We start from the raw sequence: 17,340 nt of genomic DNA, 5'->3' as shown, positions 1-17,340 counted from the left end.
TCCTTTGATGCTAATTGCATTTGACATTGAATTTTGATCAGTTAACGACTAATAGCAGCAGACTTCATTCGTGCATTGTTTAACCTTCATGTTAGGGCCTCGGGTACATCCTGCTTTGGGGATGCCCAGGCCCCTAGTGCCTGGGTGACGTCCTGGTGTGCAGGAGTGGGTGATTAATACATTCTGGTGGAATAAACAAATGAACGAACACATTGCTGGTCAGCTTGATGGTGTCCATTATCCACAATTTCTGCCTCAGAAGAAATTTCTGAATCTCAAAAGCTTCCAGACTCTCCTAGATAGATGAGAATGGACAGCTAGCTAGATGACAGGTATGGAAGATGCTCTGTGTTGTTTGTCACACAGTAGAGTAAGAATCTCTGCACTGTAGGGGAGAGAATTCTGTTAGTAAGTCTGGGGTCTGGTCCTGGCTTGTCCGTTCTTGCAGCCTTGCATGAGAGAGCGATAACCTCTCTCAACATGAGTTCACTGATCTGACAGTGAGCCACCTTACCAGAGTGTGTGAGGAGAGCACTTTATGAGTTACGAAACACCAGACAAATAGAGCATCATTCTGTTGCCTGAATTAGCCATAATACAATTAGTAATTTAACATTGGAACCTCCACATTACAAATATATGATTTACTTTTAAATCCATCTGTTGAAGGAATGTGTCTCATCCTCAAGTGATAAGGGCTGGCATGTGCTTGAGACCAAAGAGAATAATTTATTGAAAAGCTTCCCTTCTATAGGAATTTAGGATTAAAAGTAGACAAATAACAAGGAAAATAACTGTGCGCTTCTAATAGCAGATGTTTACACAAAGCAATGTGACAGTAGTGCATCTGTGTCTGACATTTGCTGTGCTCCTCTGATTGGCAAGTGAACGAGAAGACGGCTGAATTCTGAGCCTCCTTCAGTGTCGCCACTTGTCCTACCTTAGCAAGCCCCAACTGTCTGCTTTCTCTTAAATAAGCTTCGTGCATCTACCTCTCCGTTCTCCTTTTGTTCCTACAGGCCATGCAGGATGCGTTGGCAGACCTTCCGGAATGGTATGGAATAAAAGGCATGCAGGCCCACTGGATCGGGGACTGTGTGGGCTGCCATCTGGACTTCACATTAAAGGTGATGGAGCAATGACATCTCTAGCAATTAATGCTCACAAAGCCCCTTCTGCATTTTTAGAACTCCTTGAATAGACCAGCAACTTGGGACTCTACAACAATGCTGTCCAGTAGAAAGATATTGTGAGTTACATACGTAATTTCAAATTTTCTAGTAGCCACATTTTTTAAAAGTGCAAAGAAACAGGTGAAATTAATTTTAATAACGTTTTATTTAATCCATCCTATCCAAAATATTAGCATTTTAAGATGCGATCAATAAAAAGTATTTAGGTAATAGTTTACATTCTTGTTTTAGTATGAAGTCTTTGAAATCTGTTATATTTTGTGGTTTCGGCACACCCTAGCCACATTTCAAGTGCTCCATTGCTGCTGGCTACCATATTGGACAGCGCAGATAAAGACGATCTTCTGGGGGTCCACGAACTCCTTGAAGTTCTGGGCAGAGTGTTTGTGTGAGCATTTTCCCAAGCAGTGGGTCCATAACTCTCGTTGTGTTCTCAGGGGGTTCATGTCACAAATCAGGTTAAAAGCCACTGGAGCCGAGGCTAACTGTGACACCGTTTCAGAACAAGGCAGACGTAACGCTGTGGAGGACTGTGTGCTGACCCAGGGTTCAAAAGAGGTGACCTGCTGCAGAAACTGCTGAAAGGTCGCTACTGCAGACCCACCTGCTCTAGAAGTTGCCCCTCAAACTCAACTCTTTGTCTCTACCGACTAGACAGTTGTTCTATTGTGATTGCCTACCTGGGTCTTCTTTATTATCCTTCTGATTTCTCCTTCTCTAATCAAGACTTCTGCACCCTATTCATGTAGCTCCAAATCCTTCCCTCACCTTAATCTCAGTCGTAACCTTTAGGAGGAGGAAACAGCAGCCAAGAGACAAAGTTGACCTACCTTTCTAGACCTTTTCCTACTGACAGCCATATCTGGTGTCTACTGAGCACCTGCCACTTGTCACTGAGCTCACGATTCCCTGTGCCATCTCCTCACAAAAGTGATCCACCTCACCCCAACTGCAGACGTGGGAAGCCCCACAACTGCACATGTGGGAAGCCCCCCAACTGCACACGTGGGAAGCCCCCCAACTGAAGACATGGGAAGCCCCCCAACTGCAGACGTGGGAAGCCCCCCAACTGCACACGTGGGAAGCACCCCAACTGCACACGTGGGAAGCACCCCAACTGCACACGTGGGAAGCCCCCCAACTGCAGACGTGGGAAGCACCCCAACTGCACACGTGGGAAGCACCCCAACTGCACACGGGGGAAGACCCCCATAAGGGAGTATGCACTTTGAGAACCTTGGAAAACAGATCCCAAACTGAGCTTTCCTCCTCCCAATTTTCCGAGGAGGTGGTGAGATTTCTGAAATTCAGTCCAGCTGTGCCTTTTGTTCAGACTCTCCAGGCCATCTCTTTTGGGGTCCCGTGCATTAGACTGCGTCTGGTCCCCATGTCGAAGGCCTTTTGCTTCTCAACCAGGGTGAAGGATGTGGTTCTCTGAGTCACTCGGCTGCTGTACCTGGAGTGTCTTCTACGTTCTCTCCCTTGCCCAAGATTTTATTATGAAAGTGTTTTTATCTTCATTCCTGGACCCGCCTGAGAGTGAGATGTCCCAGGGGAAGGAATGCTCTCAGTCCTGTAGGTGCAGGGCCGTGTGGCTGTGCTCTGTGGCCCCAAGTCTGGCTCCATAGGTGACACCTGATTGTCACTCAGGCCATAGTGTGGACTGTTTTTTAGCTCTCGGCCCTGAGTACCTCACACATCATTGGCCCTCTGAATGCGTTTGATGAATGTGTGAAGAAGGGGGCATCTGTCTTCTCTGTGTCCTCTGTGTCTGTCACATAATTGGCACTCAGTTGATGGCTAATATACGTCTCTTCCTTGAAAGGCTTTTAACCAGCCCTAGGAATACTCAATCGTGAGCTCAGCCCAGGCTGTCCTTTCTTTCCTCTTCAAAATGGTATTAGCCTCAATGACTGTTTTTCTGGTTGGAAAAGTGGATGCCATTTTTTTTTCCTGAGGAAGATTCACCCTGAGCTAACATCTGTGCCAATCTTCTATTTTTTTAGATATGAGTCGCCAACAAGTGGTGTAGGTCCATGCCCGGGAACTACACCCGGGCTGCCGCAGCAGAGCACACCAAACTTAACCACTAGGCCACGGGGCCAGCCACAAGATGCCATTGTTTTCTACTATCCCTTAAATCCTTAAGGAAAGTATAGGCCTTTTCTCAGGACAGAAACACTATAACGTTGACAGTTGTTTTTGATATGTGAACAAAAGAGCCAGGAAAACAGGGAAGGCATCTTTCTGATCATGCTTTGACCACCTTTGATTCGGGCCACCAAGCATGCCTGCCCTGGGCCCTAGGGAGGGCTTCCCAAAGAGGAACTCCAGTCCTCTTCTCCCGTCCTTCTCTGCCCCTGCCGGGACGTCCCTGGGGCTGTGGTCAGAAGCTGTCCCCACTGTTTGGGATTGAGGAGAGGAGGAAGAAGGGAGTATGGCTGGGAGCACAACAGCCCAGAGGGACAACTGAGAGATGAAATGACCCTGCTTTCCCCCTGCCAGGTTGATGGGCAAGTCACGGGGGAAAAGCTGACCGCCTACACAGCCACCCCAGAGGCCATTTACGGCACTTCCCATGTCGCCATCTCTCCCAGCCACCGACTCCTCCACGGGCACAGCTCTCTGAAGGATGCCTTTCGGAAGGCACTTGTCCCCGGCAGAGGTGAGCTGGCAAGTGAAGGCTAAGACAGGAGGATTATGCCTCAAGTCTGGACAGCACTTCACAGAGTTTGTGTTCCTTTCATGTATGTCATCTCATGCGATTTGTTCTTCACCTTGGCCTGACTTTTTTTTTTTTTAACATGAGGATTAAAAAGAGTTTTGAAAATGTTGTTACCCCTGGTTTCACTTTGAGTTACTACTTTATCTGCTTCTTGAGTTTCTGACTGAAAGCTCAACTCTTTTCCTTTAAATATATTCTGTATTTGAAGTTCTTTTCTAATAGGAGTAGAATCTTCTGCTTAATTTATAATTCCATCATCAAATAAAACTATGCTGACAGGGATGGGAAGGAAGCCTGTGAGAACTGGAGGAAACATTTTCGACAACTTAAATTTTATTATTTTTAAAGAATTCACACAGTAATCTGAGCAAATGAACAGAGTCCTGCTCAATACGGGTCTTGAATGGATGGATCAAGCTGACCTGGAATTGGCATAGCGACTGTTACTGGTCATGGGGATTTGGGGAGTACCTGTGCATTAGTCAGGATTCTGTGGTTGCAAGCAACAGAATCCATCTCTGGCTAACCCGGAGGAAAAGGGGGACGTGTTGGAAGGCTGTGGGAAGCATTCTGACTTTAAGAACAGCTGAAGAACCAGTCTGGTAGAGGACTTGGACCAGGCAGCCATAGAGGTTTTGGCCGCAGGAACTAACAGGCAGTCTCTTGAGTGCCACTGACAGCAAATCTACCCTCACCTCACCCTCAGTGCTCAGAGCACTTGGTTTGAGATTCCTGTGGCAGGGAAAGGTATCTGACCGACATAACTGCGGCCCCTGACCTTTTTCTTGGCCAAGGGAAGGCTAGGCACCTTCCCTGATAGACCACCAAGACTGTAACCAGTGAGGAAGGGGTAGCTCTCCAAAACAAACTCAGCAGCTCCTGCTAGAAGAAGAGGATATGGCTCCTGGGCAGGCGAAAGGAAGTCCCCTATCGATTAGAAGTAGGTCTCAGAGAAATGTAAACATTTCTATAAAAATCTCATCCCCATTCTCTTTTCATAGCCTATAAACTTCAACCCAAAGCACACAGTCTGAATTATTAGGGTCTCTTTGAATTATTTGACTAACAAAAATGTTTTGGATGGTGATGTAACATTTTTGAAAAATTGCTATTCTTAAAATAATCAGAATGAAAGATTTCTAGATATAAGATTGGAAAGATAGATAACATCATCCCAACTTACCTCTACTTAAGACTTCTAGTTGTTTACTTACAGCATTACAGCCAAGGTTCAAATCGGTGAATGCTTCCTAAGAGCCTGCTGCTTGCTCAGCACTCAGGGATGCGTAGATGACTGTTGACAGTCCCGCCCTCTGGGGGTCATGACAGGGAGCCGATGCATGTGTAATTCACTCTAGCACAAGACAGACGTCACTTGGTTTCATCTCTTTAGTTGTTATATATTGAAATAGAGAAAAGACTCTTTCGAGTTAAAATTTCAGTGTGTGCTTATAAAGTCCAATGTAGCTCTCTTTCTGTTTTATTTTCTACTTGCTCAGAAGAAAAATTGGATTCCTTTCAACTGTTTACTTTAAAGAGAAAACTGATAGTTTTTACTCTCATGAGCATTTTAGATTTTTTGAGGGCTGATGACTGAATAATGTCTAAAATTGAAAAACTAAAAAATGTAAACATCTAGCCCTTAGATTTTTTCTTATGGTTAATTTGGGGACACAAATGAGGTAATATTGATACAGTATTAATGAGCTAATAAGTTATAAAAGATGGAATTCTTGACTTGAAAGGCACTCTCTAAATTCAAAACATTTTCATATGTAAGAAATTACTTTAGCATACGCAAAGAGCAATGTTTTCACGATCATTTGGGTATCGGCACATCTGACTGGGCCTGATCATTTCATTTTGGCACTGAATGGCTCGTTATTTTGTTCTCCCCTCTTTTTAGTAATCTCTGAAATAATTCCAAATGGCACATTACACTTAGCTCTAAATTTTCCAATTCTAATTTTCAGAGTGGAAATATTCTTTTTTCAGATGTCAATTTATTCAGTCTCTAGATTAATTTGCACATCAAGTCTGTGGATTTTGACACATGGCATTAGTCACATAAGGCCAGTACAGTGCTTTGAGTGTAATGCAGTTTTCCCAAGAGGTGAATTAAAATTACCATCTGAATATGGATTTATGTCTCTTTTGGCCTTTGAGATTACAGTTTAAACTGAACATTATATCACTGTTGCCATTTACCGTTGCCATTTACCATTGCCTACTGGCTCAAATCAGGCCAGCAGGTTGGTTTTTCCTCAAATGTCAGGTTTTTTGTTTTTGTTTTTACTTAATTTTTTTTTGTTGAGTTCATAATAGTTTACATCATTGTGAAATTTCAGTTGTACATTATTTCTTGTCCGTCAGCATATAAGTGCTCCCCTTCACCCCGCTGTGCCCACTCCCCACCCCCCTGCCCCTGGTAACCACTGAACTCTTCTCTTTGTGTGTTTGTTTATCTTTTGCATATGAGTGAAATCATATGGTGTTTGTCTTTCTCAGTCTGGCTTATTTCGCCTTGCATAATACCCTCCAGGTCCATCCATGTTGTTGCAAATGGGATGATTTTGTCTTTTTTTTTTATGGCTGAGTAGTACTCCATTGTATATATATACACCACATCTTCTTTATCCAATCATCGGTCAGTGGACACTTGGATTGTTTCCATGTTTTGGCTATTGTGAATAGTGCTACAACGAACATAGGGGTACATATGTTCCTTTGGATTGTCGATTTCAAGTTGTTTGGGTAGATACCCAGTAGTGGGGTAGCTGGGTCATATGGTAGTTCTATTTTTAGTTTTTTGAGGAATCTCCATACTGTTTGCCATAGTGGCTGCACCAGTTTGCATTCCCACCAGCAGTGTATGAGGGTTCTCTTTTCTCCACACCATCTCCAGCATTTGTTATTTTTAGTCTTAGTGATTATAGCCATTTTAACAGGCGTAAGGTGGTATCTTAGTGTAGTTTTGATTTGCATTTCCCTGATGATTAGTGATGTTGAACATCTTTTCATGTGTTTATTGGCCATCTGTATATCTTCTTTGGAAAAATGTCTGTTCATATCCTCTGCCCATTTTTTGATCGCGCTCTTTGGTTTTTTGATGTTTAGTTGTGTGAGTTCCTTATATATTATAGAGATTAACCCCTTGTTGGGTATACAGTTTGCAAATATGTTCTCCCAATGGTGGGTTGTCTTTTTGTTTTGACCCTAGTTTCTTTTGCCTTGCAGAAGCTCTTTAGTCTGAGGAAGTCTCACTTGTTTATTTTTTCTTTTGTTTCCCTTGTCTGAGAAGACATGGTTTTCAAAAAGATCCTTTAAGTTCTATGTCAAAGAGTGTACTACCAGTATTATCTTCCAGGAGTTTTATCGTTTCAGGACTTGTCGTTTTGAGTTTATTTTTGTGTATGGCATGAGATAATGGTCTACTTTCATTCTTTTGCAAGTGATTGGCCAGATTTCCCAATACCATTTATTGAAGAGAATGTCTTTTCTCCATTGTGTGTTCGTGGCACATTTATTGAAGATTAGCTGTCCGTAGATGTGCAGTTTTGTTTCTGGTCTCTCAGTTCTGTTCCATTGATCTGTGTGCCTGTTTTTGTACCAGTCCCATGCTGGTTTGATTACTATGGCTTTGTAGTACATTTTGAAGCCAGGGATTGTTCCAATGTCAGGTTTTGAGGGTGACTGGTGTTAAAGCAGTGACCACTGAAAGTCGTGACAGTCTACAGTTGTGACTGAATTTATCACTTGCAAGAGTTTAAATTTTCAAACATGAATTCCTGCAGTTGCTAAGTTGATTTCTGCATATCGGCTCCGAGCTGGCGCAAGATGACCAAGGTTCTGATCCCAGATACATCCTATGACTTAAGGAAGACCACTTCACCTTTGTAAGCTTAGCTTCTCAGCAGAGCAGGTGGTGAGGCTGTTGGGCAGGGTGGTTGCGGAGGGCCTTGTGGGTACCGAAGGAGCCCTGAGGGGCTCTGAGGAGAAGGGTGGTCCGCGTGGACGGGGTGATGCTCGAGCGGCAGAGTCGGGGCAGGAGAACCAGCCTTCCCCATTAATTAAGAAAAGAGATAGTGAAGACAGCAGAACAGCAGTCGTCAGAGTGGAGGGGCAGGAACAGCTCTGAGAATTACTTGGAAGCAGCAAGGGCCGAGGCTCCTGGGATGACTCCCTGATTACTGGCTTGGCCGACTGGGTTGCTGACATTATTGACTAAATGTACTGTTTTTTCCTCAGCATCCTCTAATTTGGCACAGATTCCTTTAAGAGAGCAAAAAGTAAGATGCTTCCCTTTAGAGTTCTTGAAATCGAGTTTATTTCCATAATCATTGACATTGCCTCCTTTTCTCAGCTGACCACCCCTGACTTAAGTCATGTTATGTAAGCTCTGACTTGATAGGAACTAGAAACCATAAAAAGCATTAATAGGGAGATATCAGCAGAGTTCTAGAAGCTGTTCTTTCTTTTCCTGGAGTCTTTTCTTACATTGATAATATTAAAATATTCAAACCCTGGGACTTGGAACCACCCGTTTCAGCTCTGAGTCACCAATGGTCTACACAATGCATTTGTGCCAAAAGGGTAAATGAGGTCTCCTAAAGAGTGGCTTAGAACCCTGCTGTTATCAACCCATTAGAGAGCAAGAGCCCCATCTCCCTAGAAGCTCCAGAACATTAAATAATTAATAGCTCACTATTCTTTGGCCCTGTCTCCATAGTATCAGCACGGGGGTGAGACAAAAGGCTGAGGAAGAGAATAGCTTGTTCTTTCACCCAAGATGTTAATCGATGTTATATGGAGGGAAAAGTTCCTGTGCTCAGATAACCTGGAATAAAACAAAAATAAACAGGTTTCTTGCTTCTGGACTTGGTAGTGCCTTCGCTGTGCTGACCTGCACTGTGTCTGTCTGAAAGAGGAAGCCAGGCAGCACTTTTCACTCTTCCTTGACCTCAAAACCCTGCTTCACACAGTATTTCTGGGACGGAGTTGCACGGAATACAGCCTTGCTGAACACTGAACGAAAGCCATTTGTCTGTTTTTCCTGAGGGCGTGAAGGACCTGCCTTTCTTGCAGTGAGGGCTCTGAGGGCAGAGGGCACCTTCATGCCCAGAATGTTTCCTTTGTAATTACTGAAGTGTCTGCTGTTATCTAACCCTTGTAGGAACTGCTTCAGTCACTTCCGATTTCTCCATGGCCCCCTTGCACGCCTGCTTCACGTCACCAGCACATGACTGACAGGAAAATGGAGAAGACTGGCCCTGGGCAAGAACTTCAGATTTTAGTTTTGTTTTTTCTTTTGACCAGGGACAGCCTACAAGTTGCTATTGTACATTGATTACAAATATGCTAATATTTAAGTTCAAAGACCATTTTTTTTCTAATTGAAAAACTGTCATAACATAACTTTCATGTGGAACAATGGAAAAAATCCAACCCTGTAATGCATACTCTACTTTTTTTCCTTTATTTTTCTTATAACAACTTTATTGAGATATAATTCACATATCATAAAATTCATCCATTTAAAGTGTACAATTCAGTGGTTTTTAGTATATCCAGAGTTGAACACCATCACCACAGTCAATTTTAGAACATTTTCATCATCCCCTAAAGAAACCTCATACCCTCTAGCAGTCACCCCTATTCTTCCTGTTTCCCCCAGCCCCAGGCAACCACTTAATCTACATTGTCTCCTTAGATTTGCCTATTCTGAACATTTCATATAAATGGAATCATATGATGTTTGTCCTTTTTGACTGGCTTCTTTCTCTTAGCATAATGTTTTTAAGGTTCATATATGTTATGGCATATGTCAGTATTCCATTCCTTTTTATTTCAGAATAAGATTCCATTGTATGGATAAACCATGTTTTGTTTGTCCATGTGTCAGTTGATGGACATTTTGGTGGCTTCCGCTTTCTGGCTATTATGAATAATGCTGCTATGAACATTGGTAGAGATTTTTGTGTGGACGTGAGTGAGTTTTCATTTCCTTGTGTACATATCTAGGAGTGGAATTGCTGGGTCATGTGGTAACTGTTTTTAGCTGGTTGAGGAACTATCAGACTGTTTTTCAAAGCAGCTGCACTAATTCACATTTCCACCAGCGGTGTGAGAGGGTTCCGGCTTCTCCGCATCTTCACTAAACACTCGTTATTGTCTGTCTCTTTGATTATAGCCATGCTAGTGGGTGTGAAGTGGTATTTCATTGTGGTTTTGATTTGCATTTACCTGATGGCTAATGATGTCGAGCATCTTTTCAGGTGCTTATTGGCCATTTGTATATCTTCTCGGGAGAAATATCTGTTCAGATCATTTGCCCATTTTTTAATTTAGTTGTCTTTTTGTTGTTGAATTTTAATTTTACACTAGATATAATTCTCTTATCAGATACATGATTTACAAAAATGTTCCCAAATCTGAGTTGTTTTTTCACTTTCTTGATGGTATTTTTGAAGCATAAAAGTTTTTAATTTTGATGAAGTCCAATTTATCTATTTTTTATTTTGTTGCTTTTGTTTTTGGTGTTATATTTAAGAAACCATGGCCTAAGCAAAGATCACAAAGATTTGCACCTATGTTTTCTTATAAGAGTTTTATAGTTTTAGATCTTACATTTAGATCTTTAATCTATTTTTTAGTTAGTTTTTATATATGGCAAAGATAGGGGCTCAACTTCATTCTTTTGTATGTGGTCATATGTTTTTTTTTAATTCCTGTTCCCACACACACGCATCTTAAAAATTAGATTGCTTCTGTCTTCACTTAATATGATATCAGAAAATGTTTCTTTATTTTTATTCAGGCTTCACAATTGTTTTTAATCCATACGTCATATTCTCTCAATTCAGTGTACGGTAGTATCCTAAATCTTCCCTATCATGTTGACCATTTGGCCTTTTTCATGTTTGGACCTATAAACATTTATGTCCACATAGCTCTTGACTCTATAGAATTACGTCCTTAGGATACATTCCCAAGAGTGGGATATTTTTAGTCAAAGGTTATGAACATTTTTCTAGTTCTTGTTACCTGTTGCTTTTCTTGGTTCCTGAAAGGGCTTTCTCAGTTTACAGCGCTGTAGCCAATGATATATGCAGCTTTGCAAACAGTGATGTTACCTTTCTAAAAGTTTTTGCTAACTTATCAGGTGAAAAATAATATTTCAGGATTACTTTAATTTCCATATCTCTTTTTAAAAATTAATGTGTTTTTTTAAATCCAATATATGTATATTATGTGGAAAGTCAAACGCTACTAACAACAACAACAACAGTAACAATAGCCTCCTTACCTAGCTGCTTTTAATTTTGGAGTCTATGTTACTTAGAATATCAGTTTGGTGGCTATGACAGAGTCATGGAAAACCAGTGACTTAAAAGATAGAAGTTTACTTCTTGCCCACATGGGACTCTGAGTGGGTATGACAAGTCTACTTTGTGAGGTGGCCGGGGCCAAGGCTCTTTCTGTCTTCCTGCTCTGCCCTCCTAGGATCTTGCCCTTATCTGTGTGTTCTAAGGTGTTCTGCACTTCAGCTGCATTGCAGTAAGTAAGCAGGGAGGAGAGAAGGGCATGCTCCTTCCCTTTGAGAGCATCCCCCAGAAGTTGCTTCTGCACATCCCCCACGGCCACAGCTAGTGCAAGGGAGGGGAGCTCTGCTGCCGTGAGCTCTGCAGCCATGTGTCCAACTAAACCTTCTACTGCTGGACCAGGAGAGACAGAGATGGGGTCAACTCGCAGTCTGGGCCACAGGCTGTTTCTCTGGTACAGACCGCCATGTGTCTGTCTAATAGGCCTGCACTGCTGTCTCTCGATTCACCAGTTCCTGACATCACCTAGTGACTTTCACTCCACCAGCCCTCCCCTTCCATCCTCCTAATAACATGCAGAATGCACAAATGTACACCTCTTCTTTGAGAAGGGACAGTATGGAATCGGAAATACGGGTCCCACTTTGAGAAGTGTTGGCGCTTGAGTGGCTTGGGCAGCAGGTGCCTCTCAGCCGTGGTACCATGGGTGCAGGCTCTGGAGGGCTGTTTGGGCTGCATTTCTGTGCGTCCTGACACCCAAGGTGAAAGAAGATAAGAGCTGGCTTACATGCCTACAGAGCCTGTCTTTACCTCTTTGAAAAATAAATCCTAATTCCTAGGCTTATTTTAACTTTGGGGTTTGTGAAACATATTTTAGATAATTATATAAAGTCTTAACACACGGCAAATATAAATAGTAAGAGTTCCTAAATTATAACTGTTGTTAATTGTTTATGTTGCACTAAGCTCAAGTGAACTCACTCGTGGTTTGCCCCCTCTCTCATCCCTTCATCCTGTGGGCCTTTATCTGGGTCTTCATGCTTCCAGTCCTGCCTGTATCCAGTGAAGACTCAGGACATGTGGCTCGTCTGCCTGCTGCAGTAGTTGTAATGAGCTTCGTTTAAGATGACACACTGTTTGGATAATTCCAAGTCGAGTGTTTTATTGTGACCCCGTAAATATTGTTCACAACTGAGCCAAGTATAGTCTTTTTATACTTTCTGTTTTTCCTAAGGTTCATGACGTCCTCATTTTTTTCATTTGCTCTGTGTTCTTTGAATTTCTGACTGAATCTTTCCACACCCTCCCAGAAGCTCTTTAAAACTCCTCTCAATACAGTGTTCTGCATATTCCAACATGTCAAATAATCTATTGATTCCCTTTTTATCCTGAAGATGCTTCCTGGGCCCCTCTATCCTGCTCAAATCTGACCTGGTCACTCTTCAGGCCTCTGCTGTACATCTGTCATCCTAGGACTTCCCTCTGACTTTGTTCTACCAGTATCCATACCCTCTTTCCTTTGTTGGAGTCTCTGTTTCCTGATCCCATGTCTGTCTCTTTCTTGATTTACCCCTTCCTTTTGCTGGAACACATCCTCCAGTCTCTCCTTAGAAAGGGTATGTGGGAAGGAGCTGTTTTGTCTTTGTATGTCTGGAAGTCTCCTCTATGCTCAGTCATTTTCTACTCTCCTATCCACTTCCATCTTCACATGTTACAGTTTGGAATTTCAGACGTCTCTTGGTTTCATCATAGATAGATTTTTGTGTTTCTCATTCTTTTGTATATTTGAGGTATTTTTCAAAAGGAAAAGGGAGTGGTGGGAACATCTTTACTCCATCGTCTGGAAAGTAAAAACGCCATTTTCACTTCTTTGGTTATGAGCACAAATGAACATTTTCGTGTATTTGTTGAATCTTTTGATTTTCCACTGGTGCGAATTAGCTATTAATACCTTCAAAGAACAAATTCTTTAACAATTAGCACGAAACACAGAAGTTCTAATGCTTATTTTCTCACTTGTCTCCTCTGAGATTCAGATCGTGTTAGCGCCCCAGCTGACTACCCTCCACAGTTACTTGCTCTCATTTTCAGATTGCCTCATGCCCGTGACGGCTGTGAACATGCTCACCCAGCAGGAGGTCCCTGTTGTTATCTTGGCCAGAGCTGACTTTCAGGGCTCTCTGGATTCAAAAATAGGTAAGTAGCTATTAAGATGTAATCAGGATAATATATTTAACAGGCTTAAAATCAGAATACTAGCCTGTTGCTGTCCACTGGAGGAGCTGACTGTTGATTCCATGATCTGTTTTACCTCTTGATAAAAATGAATGCCCCTTCATTTTACCATCCTTACTTAAGAACTACATTTTGAAAGCTTGCCAAGTACATCACACCTTGCTATTTGCTATTGAGAATAATAAAGAATGTCCAGCCCGTGGATCTTGCCAGTAGAGCTAGTTGGTGAGACTTGTACATGTCATGTGGTGAATAATATAACTCAGATGCCAATCCAATTTCATAACTCATAGAACCAACAGCAGCTGCTGGGATGGGGGTTCAAAGCACAAATGATCCATGTGGGCTGAGTTTTTGGTGAAGGCTTTGTGGAGGAGGTGAACTTGAGCTATTCGAGAAAGGACTGTGAAACAGCAGCAAAATTGAAGGCGTATTTAGAACTGTAAATTGGATATCCTTGGCAGCCTTACTCATTCCTGAGAGTTCTAAACTATCATTACCTAACAGGAAGTCTGGAAACGAACCAAGGGATGAGAAGCTAATGAAAGCTGCATCCCGGATCTGCCCCTAGGATGGACCTGAACGTCTCTCTTTACCAACATTCCTACTGGAGATTCCAGTCAGTCTCCCAAGTGCCAAAACCCTGCGGAGAAAGTTATTTCCACCCTCTCTATTTCCTAGCACGTAGGAGAAATAACATTTCTTATCAAAATTTTGTTTTTCCTCGCAATTCTCAGATCTGGGTTTTTTGGGTTTTTCTTTTTTTTGAGGAAGATTAGCCATGAGCTAACATCCACTGCTAATCCTACTCTTTTTGCTGAGGAAGATTGGCCCTGAACTAACACCTGTGCCGATCTTCCTCTACTTTATATGTGGGATGCCTATCACAGCATGGCTTGAGGAGTGGTGCGTAGGTCCGTGCCTGGGATCTGAGCCAGTGAACCCCGGGCCACTGAAGTGGAACACGCTAACTTAACCACTGTGCAACCAGCCCAGCCCTCAGATCTGTTTTTGACAAAGTGATTTGAAAAAACATCAAAACAGAAAACAGATATTAAGCCATTCAAGTCATTCTCTTCTGACAATTTAAACCTAGCAAGTGTGTTGCTTAAAGGAAATAACTCCTTCTATTATTTTTATGTATTCTATAATTTTACTAATTAATACAACCAGCCAAGATAAACAATAAAGGAAGCTCTTGTTCATGTGGCTTTTTTGCTGGGTTTTTTTTTTTTTTGGTACTTGAGTCAAAGTACTGACACAATATTGAGAATTCTGAAAGACAAACAGAAAAATCTGATTTTTTTAGGTGTGCATGGAAAATCATTTTTCCTGTTGTCTTGATTTCCTACAGTTATGTAGTTAACATTTTCTAAGTTATGGCTTCTTGCCCTCCAAGAAGAAGAGAAACAAACAAACAAGAGATCAAGCGGTATTTTTGCCATCCCACCTGCATGTTGCAAATACTTTGCTCTCTACTGAGCCCCACATGACCAACACCATGGCCCAGAACATTCTTTATGTAGTCAAATAAATGTTGTGGTCACAATGTCTCCATTCAGACTTGACTTAGTTACTCCAAACCATGCACGTTTAGAATGTAGTAAATGGCTTTTGTCCCTTCTTGACCATGAACACTTTTCAGTGATGTTTATTGCTTGCCATTTGTCCTCACTCTTTAGTATCCTTCAAGTCCACTCTGAACATTTATTTGCTTCATTAGATGCTTTTTGTCAATAATCTCAGCTGGAACACCATGGAACGTTCCATTATACCACAGAGCTTTTCGTCTTACTGAAGAGCCACAGAACTTGTCTCCCAAACATGAAATCACCCTTTTAGGGCAGTGTTCCAGAGAGGTTGTTCTCAGAAATCTGACTTAAGCTTTTGTATACCACCATTAGTTTTATCTCTCTTATTTGCCACATGATGTGTTGTGTCCACAAGGATGGCAGCAGTTTTGAAAGATGAGCCTACAGCGGGAGTTCTCAACCAGGGGCGATTTTGCCACCAGGGGACGTTCGGCAATTTTAGAGACATTTTTGTTTGTCACAACTGGGGGAGTGCTACTGGTAGAGCCCAGGGATGCCGCTCAACATCCTACAGCCCCCACAACAAAGTCCAGAACGTCAGTAGTGCCAAGGTTGAGAAACCCTGACCTGCAGAACCAACAACTGAAAAACCTGTGTTTATGAATAGCTGAAGCCAAACCCGCGGGCCTTGGCCCTCTGGGTGAGTGATTGCCTTATGCTCAACTCCATCTCCTCAAGGGCATATATAGGTTGAAGAATAAATGTCTATTCAGAATGTGCTGTTGCCTCTGGGAACGAAGCACAGTATGAAGAAACACGGTTGCCAGCTTTCAACTTCCTGACTGAGTGGATTTTTCTAGGGTGCTAGGAAATGCTGGAGGAGTCAGCCCTGCTTCTCAGGAGAACGCCGGTGTCCTCTGTCCCTGAGGGAATTCAAAGAAGATGCTTGTGATTTACTATTTTAGTGACCAAAAGCATCCAACATTGTATATTTTAGAATTGTAACTATTTTTAAAAAGGAATTAAGCAAAGGAAAAAGACTTCAATGAAATCCTACCAATATGGTAAACTGGTTGTGTTAGGATAGTGGTTTTCTCTAAGACTGTTCTCCATTTTCCCAATGAAGTGATGTGGTTTTATAACTTCTGTAACTAAAGAAGATAGTTTCCTTTAAGAAGCTAAAGCTGTGTCAGTGCTGTCGGTTGTTTTGTGATTTGGGTGTTTACAAAGATGTTTTCTGTTTCTTCGCTCTGAATAGGAATCCCCAGCACCAGCTCAGAGGACACCATCTTAGCCCAAACCCTGGGCTTGTCCTACTCTGAAGTCATTGAAACTTTGCCAGATGGCACAGAGAGACTGAGCAACTCTGCGGAGGTTGGTGCCCTGTGGCATGGGCCTAAGATCTTGCGTCTAAAATCATGACCTTGACCTGAGTTTGATGAGACCTTTTCCTTTGGGTGCAAATTACCACCTGCCATTTCACTCGTCCCCACACCTAACGGTCACGCAACCTCGTTTCTTAATCTATGAAAACAAAATACTAGAAGGTTATCAACTCTAGGTCAAACCCAATCCTACAATAGTATGTCATCGAAGTAACTAAACTTTATTTTGAGAATCTTCTGCTTGAGAAAAATGACCTCTTCCAGGGAAACATTCCTTAGGAGAGGGGACTGAAATTGGCTGTTCTTGCTAGAGACCTCTGTTCTCCTCAGATTACTGACTTATTTCCACCTAAGGTTTAACTCACTTATAGAAATGAACAGAGAAGTTCTGAGACATGTTTATTTGGTCGTCATTATCTCTTGCCAGGTGGTAAGTCTTCCAAGATTTGAACCCAGTCTCTATGTTGAACTGGGCCAGAAAGTATGGTTTAAGAGGTAGGGTGAGGCATGGTGGGGAGAAGTGGGAAATGGCTTAGAGCAATGAGTGTCAAACTGAGCACACAGCAGAATCACCTAGCAGCCTTGTTAAACACAGATTGCCTGGCCCCCACCCGGAGATGCTGATTCAATAGTCCTGGGTGGAGCCCAAGAATTTCCAGGTGATGCTGCTACTACTGCCGATCCAGGAACCACATTTTGAAATCACTGGCTTAGAAACTTGCTACCCAAGCTGAGTCCCTGGGCCACCAGCATTGGCGCCACTTGTTGGAAATGTAGACTCCCGGACCCTGCCCCAGTCTAGTAAGATTTCCAGGTGATTCATGTGCACATTGAAATTTCTGAGTACTCGTTTAGAGCCCTCTTTCTTAAACTTGGCTGCACTTTGGAAAGACCTGGTAAGTTTTTAGAAATACTGATGCTTGAGTCCCACCCCAGACATTCTGATTT

The 17,340-nt window shown here is 42.4% G+C and overlaps 1 protein-coding gene across 4 annotated transcripts in view; it reads left to right on the top strand.

Moving 5' to 3' along the window:
* Positions 1-17,340, top strand: part of LARS2 (leucyl-tRNA synthetase 2, mitochondrial) — a 166,330-nt gene that overhangs the window by 94,813 nt on the left and 54,177 nt on the right. For all 4 annotated transcript variants that reach the window (XM_070577158.1, XM_008538140.2, XM_008538142.2 and 1 more), the window contains exons 8-11: positions 1,020-1,127; positions 3,699-3,858; positions 13,332-13,436; positions 16,266-16,381. In XM_070577158.1, the coding sequence (XP_070433259.1) occupies positions 1,020-1,127; positions 3,699-3,858; positions 13,332-13,436; positions 16,266-16,381 (489 nt within the window). The remainder of the gene's footprint in view (positions 1-1,019; positions 1,128-3,698; positions 3,859-13,331; positions 13,437-16,265; positions 16,382-17,340) is intronic.

Source organism: Equus przewalskii, chromosome 15 (assembly GCF_037783145.1).
Source record: "Equus przewalskii isolate Varuska chromosome 15, EquPr2, whole genome shotgun sequence".
Taxonomy (NCBI): Eukaryota; Metazoa; Chordata; class Mammalia; order Perissodactyla; family Equidae; genus Equus; species Equus przewalskii.
This window is presented reverse-complemented; position numbering and strand designations above follow the sequence as displayed.